The 20,178-nt window shown below is 37.7% G+C and overlaps 1 protein-coding gene, 1 long non-coding RNA gene and 1 pseudogene across 2 annotated transcripts; 2 read left to right on the top strand and 1 right to left on the bottom strand.

The window, feature by feature from the left end:
* LOC114155830 (gastrula zinc finger protein XlCGF57.1-like) overlaps positions 1 to 17,284 on the top strand; it is an 18,016-nt pseudogene extending 732 nt beyond the window's left edge.
* Positions 2,397 to 16,265, top strand: LOC114155823 (oocyte zinc finger protein XlCOF6-like). Its single transcript, XM_028035934.1, has 4 exons — positions 2,397 to 2,460; positions 2,978 to 2,993; positions 5,121 to 5,601; positions 16,121 to 16,265. Exons 1-4 carry the CDS (start codon positions 2,397 to 2,399, stop codon positions 16,157 to 16,159), a joined length of 600 nt encoding a protein of 199 aa, XP_027891735.1. The 3' UTR covers positions 16,160 to 16,265.
* Positions 17,285 to 19,547: 2,263 nt separating the features above from the next.
* LOC114155858 (uncharacterized) lies at positions 19,548 to 19,781 on the bottom strand. Its single transcript, XR_003597853.1, has 2 exons — positions 19,707 to 19,781; positions 19,548 to 19,633 (listed from the first exon to the last, which is right to left on the bottom strand). It is a non-coding gene; the product is annotated as an uncharacterized LOC114155858 (long non-coding RNA).
* Between the last annotated feature and the right edge of the window lie 397 nt (positions 19,782 to 20,178).

The raw sequence follows: 20,178 nt of genomic DNA, 5'->3' as shown, positions 1-20,178 counted from the left end.
TTACAGTATGCTAAGTAATCTTAGTGAATTGAGTAAAAAAATATTATTAGAATTATATAATAAGGTATGGAAGGAAGGAATATTACCTGACAAGTGGAAAGAAGCAATTGTTATACCTATTTGTAAACCTGGTAAAGATCCTCACTCAGCTGAGAGTTACAGGCCAATAGCTTTAACATCATGTATTGGTAAGATTATGGAAAAAATGGTAAATAATAGATTAATTTATTATTTAGAGTTGAAAGAAAAGATTAAATCTATCAATTTGGTTTTAGAAAAGGTAGAAGTACAATAGATTCTGCATTATGTCTGGAATATGAAATTAGACGGGCTCAGATTAATAAGGAGAGTCTAATAGCAATTTTTTTAGATATAGAAAAAGCTTATGATATGGTATGGAAAGAAGGATTGTTAATTAAAATAAAACAAATGGGGATAAGGGGCAGAATATATAGATGGATTAAAAAATTTTAACGGAAAGAAATATAAAAGTAAAGGTAGGTGGCGTTTTAAGTTCAAGGCATCAAATCGAAAATGGCACTCCCCAAGGTAGTATAATAAGTCCTATGTTATTTATTATAATGATTAATGATATTTTTAATAATATAGATAAATCTTTTGGTGTTTCATTATTTGCAGATGATGGCCTTATCTGGAAGAGGGGAAGAAATATTGAATTTGTAAATAGGAAACTACAAGAGGCATTACATAGTGTAGAAGCTTGGGCTTTAGAATGGGGATTTAGAATCTCAATATCTAAATCTAAAGTTGTTGTTTTTACAAATAAAAGTTAAATATTATTACAAGTCTGAAATTATATGAGAATGTTATTGAAAGGATAGATCAAATAAAATATTTAGGATTCTGGTTTGATAAAAAACTTACATGGAAGACTCATGTTCAGCTCTACAAGTTGAGATGGGTGAGATGCCGTTGGAGCTCAGAAGGAAACAATTAGCAATAACTTACTGGGCAAATATTAAAGGACATAAAGAAAGTTATCCTCCATATATTATGTTACAATCTTGTCAAGAAAAAGAAAAAAAGCAAATAAATAGTTTTGGATGGTTTATAAAAAATGAAATAAGAGATATAGGAATAAATCATAGTTTAATTAGTCCTGTGATTGTTCTTCCTGTTATCCCACCATGGATAATTGAGATAGCGGAAGTTGATTTAAGTTTACTGGAAAAAGGAAAACAATTAGAAAAGAAAGAGGTGGAAAATTATATTGGAAATGAATATGCGGAATATATAGAAATATATACAGATGCCTCTAAAATGTCAAATAATAATATAGGAATAGCTTTTATAATTCCGGAATTAGATATTATGAGAAATAAAAGAATAGCAGACAAATTGACAGTATACACAGGTGAACTAATGGCTATTTTAATGGCTCTAGAATGGGTTGAGGAAACAAGAGAGAGAGCGGTTGTAATCTGTTCAGATTCAAGTAGTGCATTAGTAAGTATTGTAGAACAAAATTCAGAATCAAGGCAAGATATTATAGTTGATATTAATCAGTTAATGTTTAGGATTAAAAGTTATGGATCTCTGGTCAAATTAGTTTGGGTTCCTGCTCACATTGGAGTAATAGGGAATGAGCTGGCAGATAATTTTGCTAAGAATGCAGCAAAAAAGTGTATTGTTGATTTAAAAATTAAAATGAGTAAAAATGAGGTTAAAAATATTAGTAAAATGTATATTAAGGATAAATGGCAGGAACAGTGGGATAAAGGAAGCAATGCCAGATTTTATTATAGCATCCAAAGAAAAGTTGGAGAATATAGGAAATGTAGCAGGAATAAAAAAGAAGAAGATATTATATCTAGATTAAGGTTTGGACATACAGGTTTAAACAGTACTCTTAAAATAATAAATAAACATGATACAGGTTTCTGTAGTTATTGTGGGAAATTAGAAACAATACAACATTTTTTTTTAGAATGTAGTAAGTATGTTCGAGAAAGGGAGGAGTTAATTAGAAATTTAAATAGGAATAAAAATAAATTAGATATTAGAAGTTTGCTTCAAAGATCATCGGGGGACGTAGTTTTTAATAGTATTTTTAATTTTCTAAGGAGAACAGGTATTATGGGAAGATTATAGTGACTTTACATCTGATCCATACTCCAGTCTAGAAGGTGGCGGTAATGCACCTAAAAGTTGTTTGCCAACCGCCATAAAAAAAAACAAGAAGAAGAAGAAGACATGAATGAACGACAGTCATAAAATCCCAAAGAAGAAGAAGAAGAAGACAAAGAAAATGGCGCATGGTCTGTTTGGTTGAATGTTCGACTGTTTCTCTAAACGAGTTTATCAACGAGCCGTTAACTGCTGCTGAAGAAACATTCACAGAGTTTAAAGAAATCATCGTCAAGTCGGAGGAAGAGATGGATGATCATCGCAGACTGCTGGATTTCTCCCGGAGGCCCCAGATAATCTTACACCGAATAGGTAGGAACCACCAGCGTTTGGATGCAGGTTAAGGTCTAAATGTCTGCACCTTTCTGTATGAGGATCATTTTAGTAAATGTTCTTTTCCGTATAAATGTTTTTTAACGGTAAATGAACGCAGAATCAGAATTACGCTGTGAAAATGGCTCATATACACGAAGCTGAATTTGGTTTCCGATTCGGGAAATGGCTAAAGGGTTATTCCACCTAATTTTTCACTAGCTTCCGCATCTTATTCGATTCTAGTTTAAAAACTACAACACCTGGAGTCTTAAGACCTGAACTGGATTATTCTGCTCTAACAGCAGAATATTCAGAACCTTGTTGGGATTTGTGAAACCTTTTTCTAATTAGTTAAACTTCAATAAAGGTTGATTTCACCACTTTTTGGATCTCTTTCCCTAACATTGATTTAGATTATTCCACACAAGGTGGCAAAGACTCTTATTTATATTAAATTCTTTCACTCTGTCTAAAGTAAAATAGCTCCTGTTTTAGTTTTGAAGGTTTCATAAAGACCATGTGAGGAAGAAGTGGGGAATGTCTTTAAGGAGAGACGGATTCACTGCACTGATGAATCTCAGCTGCTGAATCTCTCTTAAGCTCCTCCTCAGCTGGAAAACATGAATAAAACCTATAGATATTATGTATATACGCATGTCCGTATAAATATGTGTAGTTTAATGCATTTAAAAATAATTTCCTTGTAAATGTTGCTAACCTTTTAATAAGGTTTACAGAAAAATTGGTGAATATCTGTTTAGTATTTAGCGAGTTATGATTGATAAATGCGCTGATTTTTTTTTTCTTTTTTTCTTTCGAAAAATTTTATTGTTACTGTAAACATTTAAAAACATTACATTGTTGCAATTATTCAGAAATTTCTAAAAACTTACAAATTCATCAATTTAGGCTAAAAGAAGCTAAGAACAAGAATTATAAAACATAAAATCTCTGTGTGTTAAAAGTTGAGCAGGACCGGGGTGACTCCTTCCAAAGTCCGGAGCCGTCTCGACCTTCCAAACAGTGCTGGTGCTCAGAGGGGAAACCTGCCCTGAAGCTCCTTCCCTCCTGCCTCAACCGGAGAGCCAGGCCGCCGCTGCTTGGACCTCTACTCGTGGAGCACCGGCTCCTTCGTCCACGGAGGCGCAGGCGATTCTTCTTGGTGGCTGTGTCCTTGGCGCGCCACCTGCAGCCCTTGGTGTTCCTCTTTTTGCTGCTGCCATCCGGATCATAGCCACGGGGGGCATCTGCCTGCGCCCGCTCACCAGCAAGTTTCTGGAGGTCCAAGTGGCGTCTTTGATGGTGGCTGGGGTGAGCCACCTCTCATCGAAGTCTTTTTTAGTCATTTTCAGCTGGCTCACCCCGTACAGCACTAGCTGTACATGAAGGACCTCCCTTGCTGGCAAGTGTGGGAATTGCAAGGAGCCGGCCTTCGCCCACAGGTCCACAGCAGCGCTGCACTCCCACAGCAGGGGCCTCACCGACTCCGGCGCGCCACAACCGGGACGGGGGCAGATGGACGTAGTCTATGGGGAAAAGGGGCACAATGACTATGGGCAAAGGTGCATTCATGGGCCCAATATGAGTGGGAATTTACAGTTTCTTTATGTTTACGCCGTTTTCAACTAATACACCAAACAGTTACATAAATAAAAGATGTTCAATGTCCAAACAACTTGAAAATTGCTTTTATAGTTTATTTTTTCCTGTTTGACAAGCAAATAACAAAGATCAAACTTTTCATTAGTGATGTGTTGAGTAATGAAGCGGGTAAGACAGAGAACTCACCTAAACCTGAGCAGTTAAAGTTTTTATTTTTTAGTAATAAATCGTTGTCCCTGGTGACATAGCGAGTAACAAGCCAATCACAACCCTCTTTTCTATTTGTTTCTAGTTTTCTTTTGGATCCAGCCATTGTTTCATACAACCAGATTAATCAGAATTTATGTATCAGAATCACAAACATTTTAAACTTGTTTATTCATTGTAAAGCTTCATGTTGTTTTCACGTTGCCTATTTTACATATATTGTCCAGTTGATGTCACAGTAGAGCAAATGAAGCACCGCGGTGCATCGGCTCATGAGTCGAATGATTGGATGGAGTTCCTCAGGGCTTCATGAAGCTGCATCTCACCATCACTACTTTTCATTGTTCCTCTCCTGCTCTGGTCAAAACCCACAGGCCCAACCCAGTGCATGCTGGTCCTATACCAGTCCCTATACTTACAGAAAATGTCCCACAGTTCTTAATGTCTAACTTAGAAAAGTTAATAATAAAGTAACAAAAACTAAACAGCTATTAACCTACAAATAAACTCATGTTATAAATAAACCATAAAGATATAAAGTGAACTAAAGTAAAATTTCAATATAATTTAAAGTAATAAAAATAAATAGTATCTTGAAATAATACAATTTGCAGGTAAATATTAATAATCCCTACTACAATTAATTTTGTAATAAAATATTTTTTTTCATATCCGTTAATTTGAGAATTCCCCAAATGTCAGCTGGATATTCGACTGATCTGTCTCTCTGTCTACGCTCTTGAATTATCAATTGGTTTTTTTTATTCATTTCTGTCTTGAAAGATGAACAATTACTCGTATTTATTTCAGAAAAGGTAGCAATTACTCTTCTCTGTTTTCTTGTCCAGATTCCTGAAGTGTAACGTTTATAACCTGGAGAGGAGATCCACTCCGGACCAGGAGGAGTTAGAACCTCTGCAGGTGAAACAAGAACAGGAAGAGCCTGAAGATCATCAGATAAAAGAAGAGCAGGAGGATCTAAAACACCAGCAGATAAAAGTGGAAGAGAAAGAAGTTTACTGCAGTCAGGGTGAAGAACAGATTGAATTAAAACAGGAGACTGATACCTGCATGGTGGTTCCTGTTGATGAGCAAACAGACCACACTGAATCAGAACCAAACAGGAACCAAGTCATCTTCCAGGAAGCTGCTGAAGCTGAGAACCAAAATCAGGAAAGAAGAAAACCTTTCTCATGTGTCATCTGTAAAAAGCGTTTGACTTCAAAATCTGTTTTTGATGCTCATATGAGAACTCATACGGGTGAAAAGCTGTTTTCATGTGTGACCTGTGGAAAAGGTTTTGGTTATAAACTGGCTTTAACTCAGCACATGATGATTCACACTGGTGAAAAGCCGTTTTCATGTGTGGCCTGTGGACAGAGATTTAGTCGAAAACAGGATTTTACTCAGCACATGAGAATTCACACTGGTGAAAAGCCGTTTACATGTGTGAATTGTGGAAAATGTTTTAGTCACACAAAGCATTTAACTAAGCATATGATGATTCACACTGGTGAAAAGCCGTTTTCATGTGTTAACTGTGGAAAAAGCTTTAGTCAAAAACCGGGTTTAACTCGGCACATGAGGATTCACACTGGTGAAAAGCTGTTTTCATGTGTGACCTGTGGAAAATGTTTTGGTTATAAACTGGCTTTAACTCAGCACATGATGATTCACACTGGTGAAAAGCCGTTTTCATGTGTGAACTGTGGAAAGAGATTTAGTCTAAAACAGGATTTAACTCAGCACATGATGATTCACACTGGTGAAAAGCCGTTTTCATGTGTGACCTGTGGAAAAAGTTTTATTCGAAAACAGGATTTAACTCAGCACATGAGAATTCACACTGGTGAAAAGCCGTTTTCATGTGGAAATTGTGGAAAAAGTTTTTGTCAAAAACAACATTTAATTCGGCACATGAGGATTCACACTGGTGAAAAGCCGTTTTCATGTGTGACCTGTGGAAAACGTTTTGGTTATAAACTGGCTTTAACTCAGCACATGATGATTCACACTGGTGAAAAGCCGTTTACATGTGTGAATTGTGGAAAATGTTTTAGTCACAAACAGCATTTAACTAAGCATATGATGATTCACACTGGTGAAAAGCCGTTTTCATGTGTTAACTGTGGAAAAAGTTTTAGTCAAAAACAGGCTTTAACTCAGCACATGATGATTCACACTGGTGAAAAGCCGTTTTCATGTGTGAACTGTGGAAAGAGATTTAGTCGAAAAGATGAGTTAACTAAGCATATGATGATTCACACTGGTGAAAAGCCATTTTCATGTATGAATTGTGGAAAAAGCTTTCGTCAAAAACCGGGTTTAACTCAGCACATGATGATTCACACTGGTGAAAAGTCGTTTTCATGTGTGAATTGTGGAAAAAGCTTTCGTCAAAAACCGGGTTTAACTCGGCACATGATGATTCACACTGGTGAAAAGCTGTTTTCATGTGTGACCTGTGGAAAAAGTTTTGGTTATAAACTGGCTTTAACTCAGCACATGATGATTCACACTGGTGAAAAGCCGTTTTCATGTGTGACCTGTGGAAAAAGTTTTATTCGAAAACAGGATTTAACTCAGCACATGATGATTCACACGGGTGAAAAGCCGTTTTCATGTGGAAATTGTGGAAAAAGTTTTAGTCAAAAACAAAATTTAATTCGGCACATGATGATTCACACTGGTGAAAAGCCGTTTTCATGTGTGACCTGTTTAAAAAGTTTTAGTCATAAAAATAGTTTAACTCAGCACATGACGCGTCACACAGTTGAAAAGCTGTAGAATTATGTTCCATAAATGTCCTGTGTTGTATTTGTTAAATGTGATCATTTTGATCTTCACATTTGGATACTTAGAGATGTTCAACCATGACACATTTTCCTTCATTGATGTTTTATTTTTCTGGTATATTCTGTATCAATAAACAATAATGATGAACTGTATGTTATTGTATTAACTTACTGTTTATGTCAAACTGTATGTTGTGTGTGTACAACGTGAAGAGCAGAGGGCCTCAGCACACAGCCCTGAGGAGTGCCAGTACTGATGCTGATAGATGAAGAGGCTTGGGGGCCCACTGACTATTTCATGCATTAACAGAGTTTGACCGGACATGGACTCCCTTCCAGAACATTCTCCCATGATTGGACTTGAGGGATTGATTTGTATTATTCTGTACCATAGAGAGTGAGTGGGGTTTATTTTTGTAGTTTTTTAATCAACAATAGAATGTATATAATGGTTGAGTGTTTTTAAAAAAATCTACCAAACAGTATTGTGTTAATTTTGTCTTTAATGTAAAATGAGATTGAATCTGATTTCATTTCTTTCAAATTATGTTAACCAGTTTTACTCTACCTAATTAAAATACTCAAATAAAAAAAAATCATTTGTACTTTAAAAAAATGCAAAATTCACCACAGACTAATTTTCATGCATTGATTGCACAAAGTACATGTAATTATTTTTAATATTTTGCTTTTTTCTCTTTGTTTTAAGCTGTAATATTTTAATCTGTTCTGCTGCAGCATTCAGATTACTGTATTTTAATGATGAAACTAATTTATGTATATATGTATTTTAGAAAGAAATAAACGTGTAACATTTCATTTAACATTAAAAGTTTTGAGTTTTCCTTTAGTGTATGTTGTGCCTTATCCTTGAACCCAGTAGATGGTGGTACTACAGCTATACTGGTGTAGCCACTGTGGTTTCCTGTAACTGATGGGTTGCCGGTTCAAACTTTCCCACATGTAACCCAGGTGTCCGCCATGACCCAATCACCTTCCCTTTAAGTTGATTGTCATGTGTGCTTCCGGGTTTTGTTTTTTCTTCCCCACCTTGCTGCTACTCACTGTTGGTTGTTTGTAAAACAACCTGGAGTTTCTGAATCGACTCATCACTCATTTAATCTCTAAAACTTGAAGATTGCGGTGAGTTGTTAAATACCATCTGACTTGACGTTGTATAGTATTTGCAATGATAGCGCCGCTAATATTTCCCTCCTGTTGAATCACTCGCCAGGTTGTGATCCATTGACAGCTGGTGAACCTTCCTGATCTGAGCAAGTTATCATTGCATCCACCTCATCAGATAATCCGTTACTCGACGGTGAGAGTAGATAATAGGGCGTTATTTTCGCTCTGCTGCGCCAGTGTAGCATTAGCATTAGCTCTGATCCATCGACAATCAGTGGCCCACATCAGTTTAGTCTACTTATTAATTACTTACTTAATGAAGAATCACACTGTTTGCAGCCGAATTAAGACCACACCTTTAATATTTAAGGGTTACCTTTCAACTTTAGATTTGATTATTTTTTCCCATGATTTCTTTATTGGTGTTGCATTCCATTTGTTGTGCAGCGATGAAATTGGTACCTAATATGATTTAGTTTGTAGCTACTTTGATCAATCACATTGTAAGTTGATTATTTGATTCAATATTGGTTGTTTGTAACGACTGCTAATTATATTATCTAGGCAATTTTGAACTTGAATTATGAAGTGCGCTTTTTAAAAAAAAAAAAGGATTTAAATTTTTCTTTTTATCTTCTCCTTTCTTTTTTATTTTTTCTATGAAGTTGTTAAAATATAGCAAGTACATATTTAATTGTTTCGTTGTCTCTTCCATTTAGTTATATAAATATAATGTTTATATATGAACTTAATGTGTGTTATCTGGCCTTTTAGGTCAGGTTTTTCCCCCTTCCCCTTGCATTGACTCACTTGATGACGGAAGATGGCGAGCTACCCACCCACCATCTGGTGGTAGGAAAACGGAACTACACTTTCCCTACAGAAACGAACTAAACTCTTGAGTATTGAAAAGGGAACATAATTATTCTCTTTTTGTTCTTGGATCTATTGTGGACTCTAGTACGTTTGAAGTATCACTGATTATATTATAATTGTTTTTGTTGGTTTGTTTTTTTTCCCCTTCTGTTTTTGGAAATTTATTGTTTTGTTTTGGTATTATTATTATTATTATTATTATTATTATTATTGCCACTGCAATAAATAGCAATATTAACAAACTTTACTTTTTTGTATCAGTTGTATTAATTATTCACCCCACTCATGACTCCGTGCCGTACCTACTTCTGATTATACAACCTGGTTAACACTACACCTCGCAGTCAGATCTGCTCAGTTGAGAAAGGCGCTACACACATCCATCTCAGTTGTTGAGTCCTTGAGCAAGGCACCAAACCTGCCTTGCCTGCTGTTAGTCAGAAGTCCGATGGCGCCCATTGTGTAGCAGCTTCTGTCAGTCTGCCCTAGGGCAGCTGGGCTACAATGTAGCTTACCACCATCAGCATGTAAAGCACTTTGGCATCCTCTGCACTAGATAAATCGCTATACATACATTTACCATTGACTAACACTTGCATTTTGTCTTTTTGTTGTGTTTGTATTAAACTTGTCCTGTCTGACAGTGTGACACTCAGCATTGTCGAGTACCAAGGTTAAGCCCTAAAGACTTGCACAAGTGGACCATTATGGCTTCCCCCTGATATAATTACATGAAACTTTATTAGAAACTGCTTGGGGTTATTTTATTAAATTGTAATGAGACGGAGAAGAAAGCGGGAGAGAAAAGAAAGGTGAGAAAAAAGTTTTATAGGGGCCCCCTCCTCTCACCCAACTTGATATAAAGGTGATCACAGAGAGGAGGGAGCCAGAGACCAAACTTGACAGACAGACCAGGCACACAGAGACAAGATCCACATGTTCCCATTCTCATGTGTACACCCAGACATTCAAACCCATGTAGATAATGTCAAACTAAACAAAACAAAAATGGACGCCATACACCCACTTGCATTTCTCATACACAGAGATCCAACCAGAACCAGGACCACCAGCTTAGGAATCATTCAAACCAAACCCTTATCCCAATTCACAAACCCAGCCTGCCAACCAAAGGATCCACCTAGTCCCAATGAAAAAGGTCCAGCAGACATACAGCGCACCGGGTTGACTGAAAGAACCCAACCCAAGAAATGGACCGACCAGCCAGCTCAGCGCAATATCCAGAACAAGAATACCACCCACAGCCCTGAATCCCAGCCCAGCACCAGGCTGAGGCCCACAATAGGCTAGCAAAGCAATAAATCACACCCCATACCAACACCAAGACAGACAGACAGCAAACGATACCAGACCCAAAAAAAGGGGCCAATCAAAATGCAAACACCAGCCAACACAAGCACTTTCACCACTTCATACACAAATAAGCCAAAAACACAAGCCTCTCACCTTGCCGACTACACCACCAGTAGGAAGGATGCTACAGAAAAGCCAACGCACCAACTGTGAATAAGGAAGCAGCCCCTCACAGGTCCATAAACATCCCAGCCGCCAAGTGATAAGTAAAAAAAGCCAATCCTAACCTGGTACAACCTGGTTTTCATACATTGATTGTTCTTGATTGTAGAAATATGGTTGAATATTTTCTTCAATAATTTGTTGTGTCTTTTGTCTTAGTTATATTTTTTTCTCTGTTCTGCTGCAGCTGTTTTCTATTATAGATCACCATGTTTCTAATGCTGGAACTAATTTAACCTCCACACATAGATATATTATTAGTGTCTTAGAAAGTTAGTAGAAACATTTGCCTTTCCTGTGAAAATGTCGTGTTAGTGCTGAATGTTTACTGCTGAAAATTGTAGAAACATTTGAGTTCAACTGCAGAACACTTGCTGAAATAAAATGAGTAGAAGCAGCAGGAAAAAGTTAAAAAGTTGCAAACCTGTCAGCTAAACTGAATAACTTAAAACCAGTACCAACAACCCTGCTTAAAACTTTAATGTTGCACAGAAATGCTTGCAAAGGTAAAGTTAATAAGGTCATATATTGAATAATTTCAGTATTAAAGAGAGTAATAGCATTTAACCCATCTAGTGCAGAAGAAAGAGTGTATAAGCTAACATTAGCTAAATAAATATTAGTGAGGCAATCGATGATAAAATACACAATTATTTAGTTTGTTGCCAACAACGCCACCTGGCAAAGAATCAAAGAAACCGAGCAAAGAATCACCAAACAACCGTGACGTCACAAACACGTCGTTGGATTTCCCTCCATCGATTTATGTTGATCACGGGACAGCCACAGTAACAGGGGGCGCCACCATCTGGGCCAAACGCACCACCTTCAATCCTGAGAGCTAACAAAGAAATAAATACAAACTATTATTAAAATACCAGTAGAAAATTCAAGTAGAAAAACCCGTTAAAAGTCTTCACACTCGACACCAGCACCGCCATTTAACCCTCCTGTTAAGTTCCAGGTCAAATTGACCGTTTTTAAAGTTTAATTTTTTTTTTTTTAATAGTTGCAAGTATTTTTTTTTTGCATGAAACTTTTTTCTATTTGTCTTAATAGGTGCACTCTACATATAAATTGAAACTCAATTCATTTTACACATTTGTACCAACCCCTACGTCTACTTTTACATAGGTACTGTTCGGGTCAATTTGACCTGGTAGTCAGGTTAAAGTGCAAGATAAGATTTTAAAAAATGTCCAATTCTATATGTTTCCTGGCAGCTATGAACCATATTTCACCAACACCACACACACACACACACCCCCACCACACACATACTGCACACCGCCACTCACACAAGCCCACTTCTCACTACTCTCTTTACTTCACTAGGGAAAATGCGAGAAAGCAGGTGTTCATGTTACGCCCCATTATGAGTTAAGAACTCTATCAGTAGGGGAATAATGAAAACACGGACACGATGTCACTGCTTTCGTCTCCAGTGATGTAATGGAGGAGCAGAAGCGTCGCGTTCCCCCTACATCCGATCAGACAAAACCAATCGAAACCCGAATGATTAAACCCTCATAACTTAAAAATCTAAAAGGTTGACTTTTCAGAATATAACCAAACATAGCCGGAAAAGTAACATTAAAGAACAATACATTGTTTTTAAACTTCATTAAACTTAGGCTACCCTTTTACTGTATCTGTCTGTTAGCACTGAACTTGAAAGACCAAAATAATCGATCGCAGATCACTAGATCTTGTTTTCCCTTTTGGTTGTCTAAAAACAGTTTTATAACCACTACATTCACACAACTTTTGATGGGTAATCTTTTCTTGTTCCCGTGGATAAACTCCCACCCACACTGAGTGACACTCAGCAGAAGGGGAGGAAAACATAAATATTCTCTGCATGACTCATTTCTCTTGATTTTAATCAGCGGGACAATTTGACTAAGAACAGTATGTGTGTCTCAAATACAATTATAAAGACCACCCATTAAAAAAAAAAAGTGTAATATAAAATGTTTCACCAAAGATCAATTTCAGGAAGGAAATTATAGTTTTTCTGTGTCTAGGTTTTTTTTCAGTGGACATAAAAAAAATGTAAATTCCATTTTTTATGTCCAAATGAGTAAATGAGTGGGTGATGTTATTGATCCTTAATTGCTGAGAAATAAAAAAAACACCATTGCACAAATAATTGATTGAAATTATTAGTATTGGGAGTTAATAATCAGATATAAATATGTTTTTGGAGGATTTATTTTTGGTTTCTGACACTATAGCATGATTAAACACTCCCAGGTTCAAATTGACCCACGAACATTTTTGCTGTACCCTAGAAACGAACATAACAGGAGGGTTAAATGAACAAGCCGGTGCTGATCGGCTCTCAATAAGCCACAGGATGAGCGGAACCAGCGGGTAACCTCCGAACAAAGCAGCAGCGATCATTGTGGATATACGGAAACTATAGGAAAGGTTCTGATCTGGTGGAGTGAAGAAACTGTGAAACATGTTGCGGGGATGTAGGAGATACGAATCAGAAGACAATATTAACTTTGGATTTGTGGAAAAACTGGAATACTAATATTGTATTTGATTTATTTAGATAAAGTGGAAGAAAAGATTTTACGTCTTTCAAAGAGAACTGGCACTGTATGAGAAATCTTTAGATTGATCGTAAGATCCACAAGGTGGCGGTAATGCAATGACATGAATAAACGACAGTCATAAAATCCCAAAGAAGAAGAAGAAGACAAAGAAAATGGCGCATGGTCTGTTTGGTTGAATGTTCGACTGTTTCTCTAAACGAGTTATCAACGAGCCGTAACTGCTGCTGAAGAACATTCACAGAGTTTAAAGAAATCATCGTCAAGTCGGAGGAAGAGATGGATGATCATCGCAGACTGCTGGATTTCTCCCGGAGGCCCCAGATAATCTTACACCGAATAGGTAGGAACCAGCCAGCGTTTGGATGCAGGTTAAGGTCTAAATGTCTGCACCTTTCTGTATGAGGATCATTTTAGTAAATGTTCTTTTCCCGTATAAATGTTTTGTTAACCGGTAAATGAACGCAGGAATCACAATTACGCTGTGAAAATGGCTTATTGATGTAGAAATAAAATGACCTTTTTATGGCTTTTCCTCCTTTAACTAATCAAACTTACTTTTGAAAAACAGGAGAAATGTGAACAATGCAGCGCAAGGTTAGTAAAGCAAACAGCATGAAACAATAATAGTGTGTTAGTAGCTGTAAAATGTAATAATTTGTAATAAATAAATTGTAGTGACGATTGTTTGTCAAACCAAACATCCTATAAAAGTTCAGTCAACAAGCCACTGCTGCACTGAGGTGATGCTTCGTACGAAGGTAAAAGAAGTTCAATGTCCAAAAACTTGAAAATTGCTTTTATAGTTTATTTTTTCAGTTTGACAAGCAAATAACAAAGATCAAACTTTACATTAGTGATGTGTTGAGTAATGAAGCGGGTAAGACAGAGAACTCACCTATACCTGAGCAGTTAAAGTTTTTATTTTTAGTAATAAATCGTTGTCCCTGGTGACATAGCGAGTAACAAGCCAATCACAACCCTCTTTTCTATTTGTTTCTAGTTTTCTTTTGGATCCAGCCATTGTTTCATACAACCAGATTAATCAGAATTTATGTATCAGAATCACAAACATCTTTACTTGTTTATTCATTGTAAAGCTTCATGTTGTTTTCACGTCGCCTATTTGGGGCCTGCCCATAGCAATGCATAGGGATGCAATCTCTATGCATTGCATGGCAGGCACCTATTGTTCTACACCTCTAAAATAACTGCTGCTTAGACTCAAAATAGACAGAATTTTGTCTGCCTCTCTGAGCTGCTCTTTAGAACCACAGTGATGGCAGAATGTCAGAACTACAGACATGGTGAAACAACTGCTATAAACTCATTGCATCTCTGAATAGTGATGCCCCACATGCTACTGACAGCATTCACATTGAATACACATTGAATTAGTACTGGCCATTTAATATGAAACTTACTGAAGATTTCAAAATAAAAGCCTTAATATTCTTCTAAGGTTAGTGCACTACCATCAGGCAGTGAAATAATGTTAGCCTGCATTATCTTTGCTAATATCTTTGCTGCATTAGTCTTTTAGCTTAAATAAGCTGTTAGCTAATTTTCTTACTTATTAGCCATGTTTAGTATACCGAATGGAGTAAGTAAAGTACAGACAACATGCTAGTGATGCCCCACATGCTACTGACAGCATTCATGCTACATTAGCATTTGGCTAATTTCAGCTGATATATTTACTTATCATACTGAATGGTGCAAGTACATGTTAGTAAACATTCTGGTCATTCTCCTCATATGATTGCAGCTTTCTTTAGCATTGATACTAATTTTTAGATGGATGGAGTTCCTCAGGGCTTCATGAAGCTTCATCTCACCATCACTACTTTTCATTGTTTCCTCTCCTGGTCTGGTCAAAACCCACAGGCCCAACCCAGTGCATGCTGGTCCTATACCAGTCCCCATACTTACAGAAAATGGACCCACAGTTCTTAATGTCTAACTTACAAAAGTAAATAACAAACACAAAGCAATAAAAACTAAACAATTATTAACCTACAAATAAACTCTGTAAATAAACCCCAAAATATAAAGTGAACTAAAGTCAAATTTTAACCCAAATAAAAGTAATAACTCCAAATTAAGGAATATCTTGAAATGTTAATATTTACTAGTAAATTTCATTAACATTGGCAACTATTATTAATTTTATAATAAATAAAAAATATTTAATATCCGTTCATTTGAGAATTCTCCAATTGTCAGCTGGATTTGTCGCCTGATCTGTCTCTCTGTCTACGCTCTTAATTTTTCGGTGTGGGTTTTTTTCATTCTTGTCATTTCTGTCGTAAACGATGAACGATTTCTCCCATTTACTTCAATAAAATAACGATTGCTTTTTAAATCTGCTTTCTTGTCCAGATTGCCATGCAGTGTAACATTTATTACCAGGAGAGGAGATCCACTCTGGACCAGGAGGAGTTGGAACCTCTGCAGGTGAAACAAGAACAGGAAGAGCCAGAAGATCATCAGATAAAAGAAGAGCAGGAGGATCTAAAACACCAGCAGATAAAAGTGGAAGAGAAAGAAGTTTACTGCAGTCAGGGTGAAGAACAGATTGAATTAAAACAGGAGACTGATACCTGCATGGTGGTTCCTGTTGATGAGCAAACAGACCACACTGAATCAGAACCAAACAGGAACCAAGACATCTTCCAGGAAGCTGCTGAAGCTGAGAACCAAAATCAGGAAAGAAGAAAACCTTCTCAAGTGTCATCTGTGAAAAGCGTTTGACTTTCAAATCTGTTTTTGATGCTCATATGAGAACTCATACGGGTGAAAAGCCGTTTACATGTGTGAACTGTGGAAAAAGTTTTTTTCACAAACATCATTTAACTCGGCACATGATGATTCACACTGGTGAAAAGCAGTTTACATGTGTGACCTGTGGGAAAAAGGTTTATTCGAAAACATGTTTTAACTAAGCACATGATGATTCACACTGGTGAAAAGCCGTTTCTTGTGTGACCTGTGGGAAAACGTTTTCTTCGAAAACAGGATTTCAGTAAGCACATGATGATTCATACTGGTGAAAAGCCATTTCCATGTGTGACCTGTGGAAAAAGTTTTATTCGAAAACAGGATTTAAGTAAGCACAAGAAGATTTACACTGGTGAAAAGTCTTTTTCATGTGTGAACTGTGGAAAACGTTTTAGTCAAAAACAGAATTTAACTCAGCACATGATGAGACACACTGGTGAAAAGCCGTTTTCATGTGTGACCTGTGGAAAAAGTTTTATTCGAAAAACAGGATTTAACTCAGCACATGATGATTCACACTGGTGAAAAGCCGTTTTCATGTGTGACCTGTGGAGAAAAGTTTTAATTCGAAAACAGGATTTAACTAAGCACATGAGGATTCACACGGGTGAAAAGCCGTTTTCATGTGGAAATTGTGGAAAAAGCTTTAGTAAAAAACATAGTTTAACTCAGCACATGACACGTCACACAGTTGAAAAGCTGTAGAAGTATGTTCCATAAATGTCCTGTGTTGTATTTGTTAAATGTGATCATTTTGATCTTCACATTTGGATACTTAGAGATGTTCAACCATGACACATTTTCCTTCATTGATGTTTTATATTTCTGGTATATTCTGTATCAAAAAACAATAATGATAACTTTATGTTATTGTATTAACTTACTATTTATGTCAAACTGTATGTTGTGTGTGTACAACATGAAGAGCAGAGGGCTCAGCACACAGCCCTGAGAAGTGCCAATACTGATGCTGATAGATGAAGAGGCTTGGGGGCCCACTGACTATTTCATGCATTAACAGAGTTTGACCGGACATGGACTCCCTTCCAGAACATTCTCACATGATTGGACTTGAGGGATTGATTTGTATTATTCTGTACCATAGAGAGTGAGTGGGGTTTCTTTTTGTGGTTTTTTAATTCAACAATAGAATGTATATAATGGTTGAGTGTTTTAAAAAAAATCTACAGTATTTGTGTTAATTTTGTGTTTAATGTAAAATGAGATTGAATCTGATTTCATTTCTTTCGAATTATGTTAACCAGTTTTACTCTACCTAATTAAGATATTCAAATAAAAAAAATCATTTGTTCTTTAAAGAAATGGAAAATTCACTGCAAACTAATTTTCATGCATTGATTGCACAAAGTACATGTAATTATTTTTAATATTTTGCTTTTTTCTCTTGTTTTAGCTGTAATATTTTAATCTGTTCTGCTGCAGCATTTAGATTACTGTATTTTAATGTTGAAACTATTTTTATGTTTATATGTATTTTAGAAAGAAATAAAGGTGTAACATTTCATTTAACATTAAAAGTTTTGAGTTTTCCTGTAGTGTATGTTGTGCCTTATCCTTGAACCCAGTAGATGGTGGTACTACAGCTATACTGGTTGTAGCCACTGTGGTTCCTGTAACTGATGGGTTTCCGGTTCAAACTTCCCACATCCATCTCAGTTGTTGAGTCCTTGAGCAAGGCACCAAACCTGCCTTGCCTGCTGTTAGTCAGAAGTCCGATGGCGCCCATTGTGTAGCAGCTTCTGTCAGTCTGCCCTAGGGCAGCTGGGCTACAATGTAGCTTACCACCATCAACATGTAAAGCACTTTGGCATCCTCTGCACTAGATAAATCGCTATACATACATTTACCATTGACTATACACTTGCATTTTGTCTTTTTGTTGTGTTTTGTATTAAACTTGTCCTGTCTGACAGTGTGACACTCAGCATTGTCGAGTACCAAGGTTAAGCCCTAAAGACTTGCATAAGTGGACCATTATGGCTTCCACCTGATATAATTACATGAAACTTTATTAAAAACTGCTTTGGGTTTATTTTATTAAATTGTAATGAGACGGAGAAGAAAGCGGGAGAGAAAAGAAAGGTGAGAATAAAGTTTTATAGGGGCCCCCTCCTCTCACCCAACTTGATATAAAGGTGATCACAGAGAGGAGGGAGCCAGAGACCAAACCTGACAGACAGACCAGGCACACAGAGACAAGATCACATGTTCCCATTCTCATGTGTACACCCAGACATTCAAACCCATGTAGATAATGTCAAAATAAACAACAAAATGGATGCCATACACCCACTTACATTTCTCATACATAGAGATTCAACAACCAACCAGAACCAGGACCACCAGCTTAGGAATCATTCAAACCAAACCCCTATCCCAAGTCACAAACCCAGCCTGCCAACCAAAGGATCCACCTAGTCCCAATGAAGAAGATCCAGCAGACATACAGCGCACCGGGTTGACTGAAAGAACCCCAACCCAAGAAATGGACCAACCAGCCAGCTCAGCGCAATATCCAGAACAGGAATACCACCCACAGCCCTGAATCCCAGCCCAGCACCAGGCTGTGGCCACAAATAGGCTAGCAAAGCAATAAATCACACCCCATACCAACACCAAGACAGACAGACAGCAAACGATACCAGACCCAAAAAAAGGGGCCAATCAAAATGCAAACACCAGCCAACACAAGCACTTTCACCACTTCATACACAAATAAGCCAAAAACACAAGCCTCTCAACTTGCCGACTACACCACCAGTAGGAAGGATGCTACAGAAAAGCCAACGCACCAACTATGAAAAAGGAAGCAGCCCCTCACAGGTCCATAAACATCCCAGCCGCCAAGTGATAAGTAAAAAAGCCAATCCTAACCTGGTACAAGACGATGGTTGTTGTTGTGAAGTCCAACATAATGAGAGCTCAGCGACCCCAACCCTGACAGACCCACACAGAGACAGGCTCACACAGAGACTGCTGGATCATCCAGACACAGGACCACCACCACCCCACCGCGATCCACCTCACAACTGAGGACAAGACGTGGCATAAAGAGCCCAAAACCATGTTGAAAATTCACAGTGCAAACATGCAGTGCATGAACCGGCCCCAAATCCAGACTACATACTGAGCAGAACCCAAGTCTCAGGGTTCAGCCAGGATCCAGGGAAAATACGCCCCCAGAATCCCAAGACTACCCCAGGAACAATACGGCCACCATGCCAGTAACCCATCTCAAGCTGTAAGGAGCCCCAAACTCACCACATGCTGCCGCCAGAAGTCATTCACAGAGTCACTAATGTCCCTCCCCAGATGAGGGCCACAGACTCCAGATGCCCAAACCTAGACCCGTACCAGCAACAATGTCCCACAGGACGGCCAGGTTCTCCAGAGTCGAGCAATTATGTGTATAAATCCAGATTTTCTTCTTTTAGACAAATAAAAAGAAAGCCATAAAAAATGTAATGTTGATATAAAGTTACATTTGTTAAAATCTGAGGTTTAAAGCATAATTTCTGTCATGAGGGGATTGATCCGCTTGACCCACATACAGAACAAACATGAAGCCGGTGAATCAGTTCAATACAGTTTATTTTGTCCAGAGAATTGAATGAAATGTGAATCTTGTCCCGGAGTCCACTGTATAGGATCGACTGCATCCTGGAGGAGGGAAAGGTGAATGGTGAGTCTGCGTTCTTTAATTGAGACTGAAGGAGAGGATTTAATTACTTACTTGATGAGATGCAGTTAATCTGCCAGGGAGGAAGAAGCGGTGGGGGCTGCTGGAGTCGAGGCTGCTTGTTGGTGGTGTGTGGAGTCTCAGAGTTTGGTGTAGATTGCTGGTGGAGGTGGTGTTGGAGGGCGGACAGGTAATCGAGCAAACGGTGACCAGAGGAGTGAGCCTTCGCCAGTTCCCACACAGCAGACCGACCTGAACCGGATCTGGCATTCTGCTGACACATCTGGCAAACCTCTGGCATGGCAAATTGGATGTCAGCCAGACTCAGGAAAGATCTGGCAGTGATGGCACGGTTCACATGAGGCATGCCTCACCTGGGCCAGATCTGTCCAAGCCAAATACGGGATAGTTACTGAAGTAGTCATGTCACCATGTGACAATTTATTTTGTCATAAGTCATTTTAGGAAATCAGTTCTTAAACAAAGTTATAAAATGATAATATTTATAATTGATAGAAAAGTTATA

The sequence above is a fragment of the Xiphophorus couchianus genome, chromosome 13 (assembly GCF_001444195.1).
Source record: "Xiphophorus couchianus chromosome 13, X_couchianus-1.0, whole genome shotgun sequence".
Classification (NCBI taxonomy): Eukaryota; Metazoa; Chordata; class Actinopteri; order Cyprinodontiformes; family Poeciliidae; genus Xiphophorus; species Xiphophorus couchianus.
Note: the sequence above shows the minus strand (reverse complement) of the source record. Positions and strands in the feature narration are given on the sequence as shown.

Excerpts from the sequence above, each read along its gene's own strand:
- LOC114155823 (XM_028035934.1), top strand. The coding sequence starts at position 2,397 with ATGGATGATCATCGCAGACTGCTGGATTTCTCCCGGAGGCCCCAGATA. Across the intron at positions 5,602-16,120 it reads AACTGGCTTTAACTCAGCAC|ATGATGATTCACACTGGTGA; the intron begins ATGATGATTCAC and ends TTAACTAAGCAC.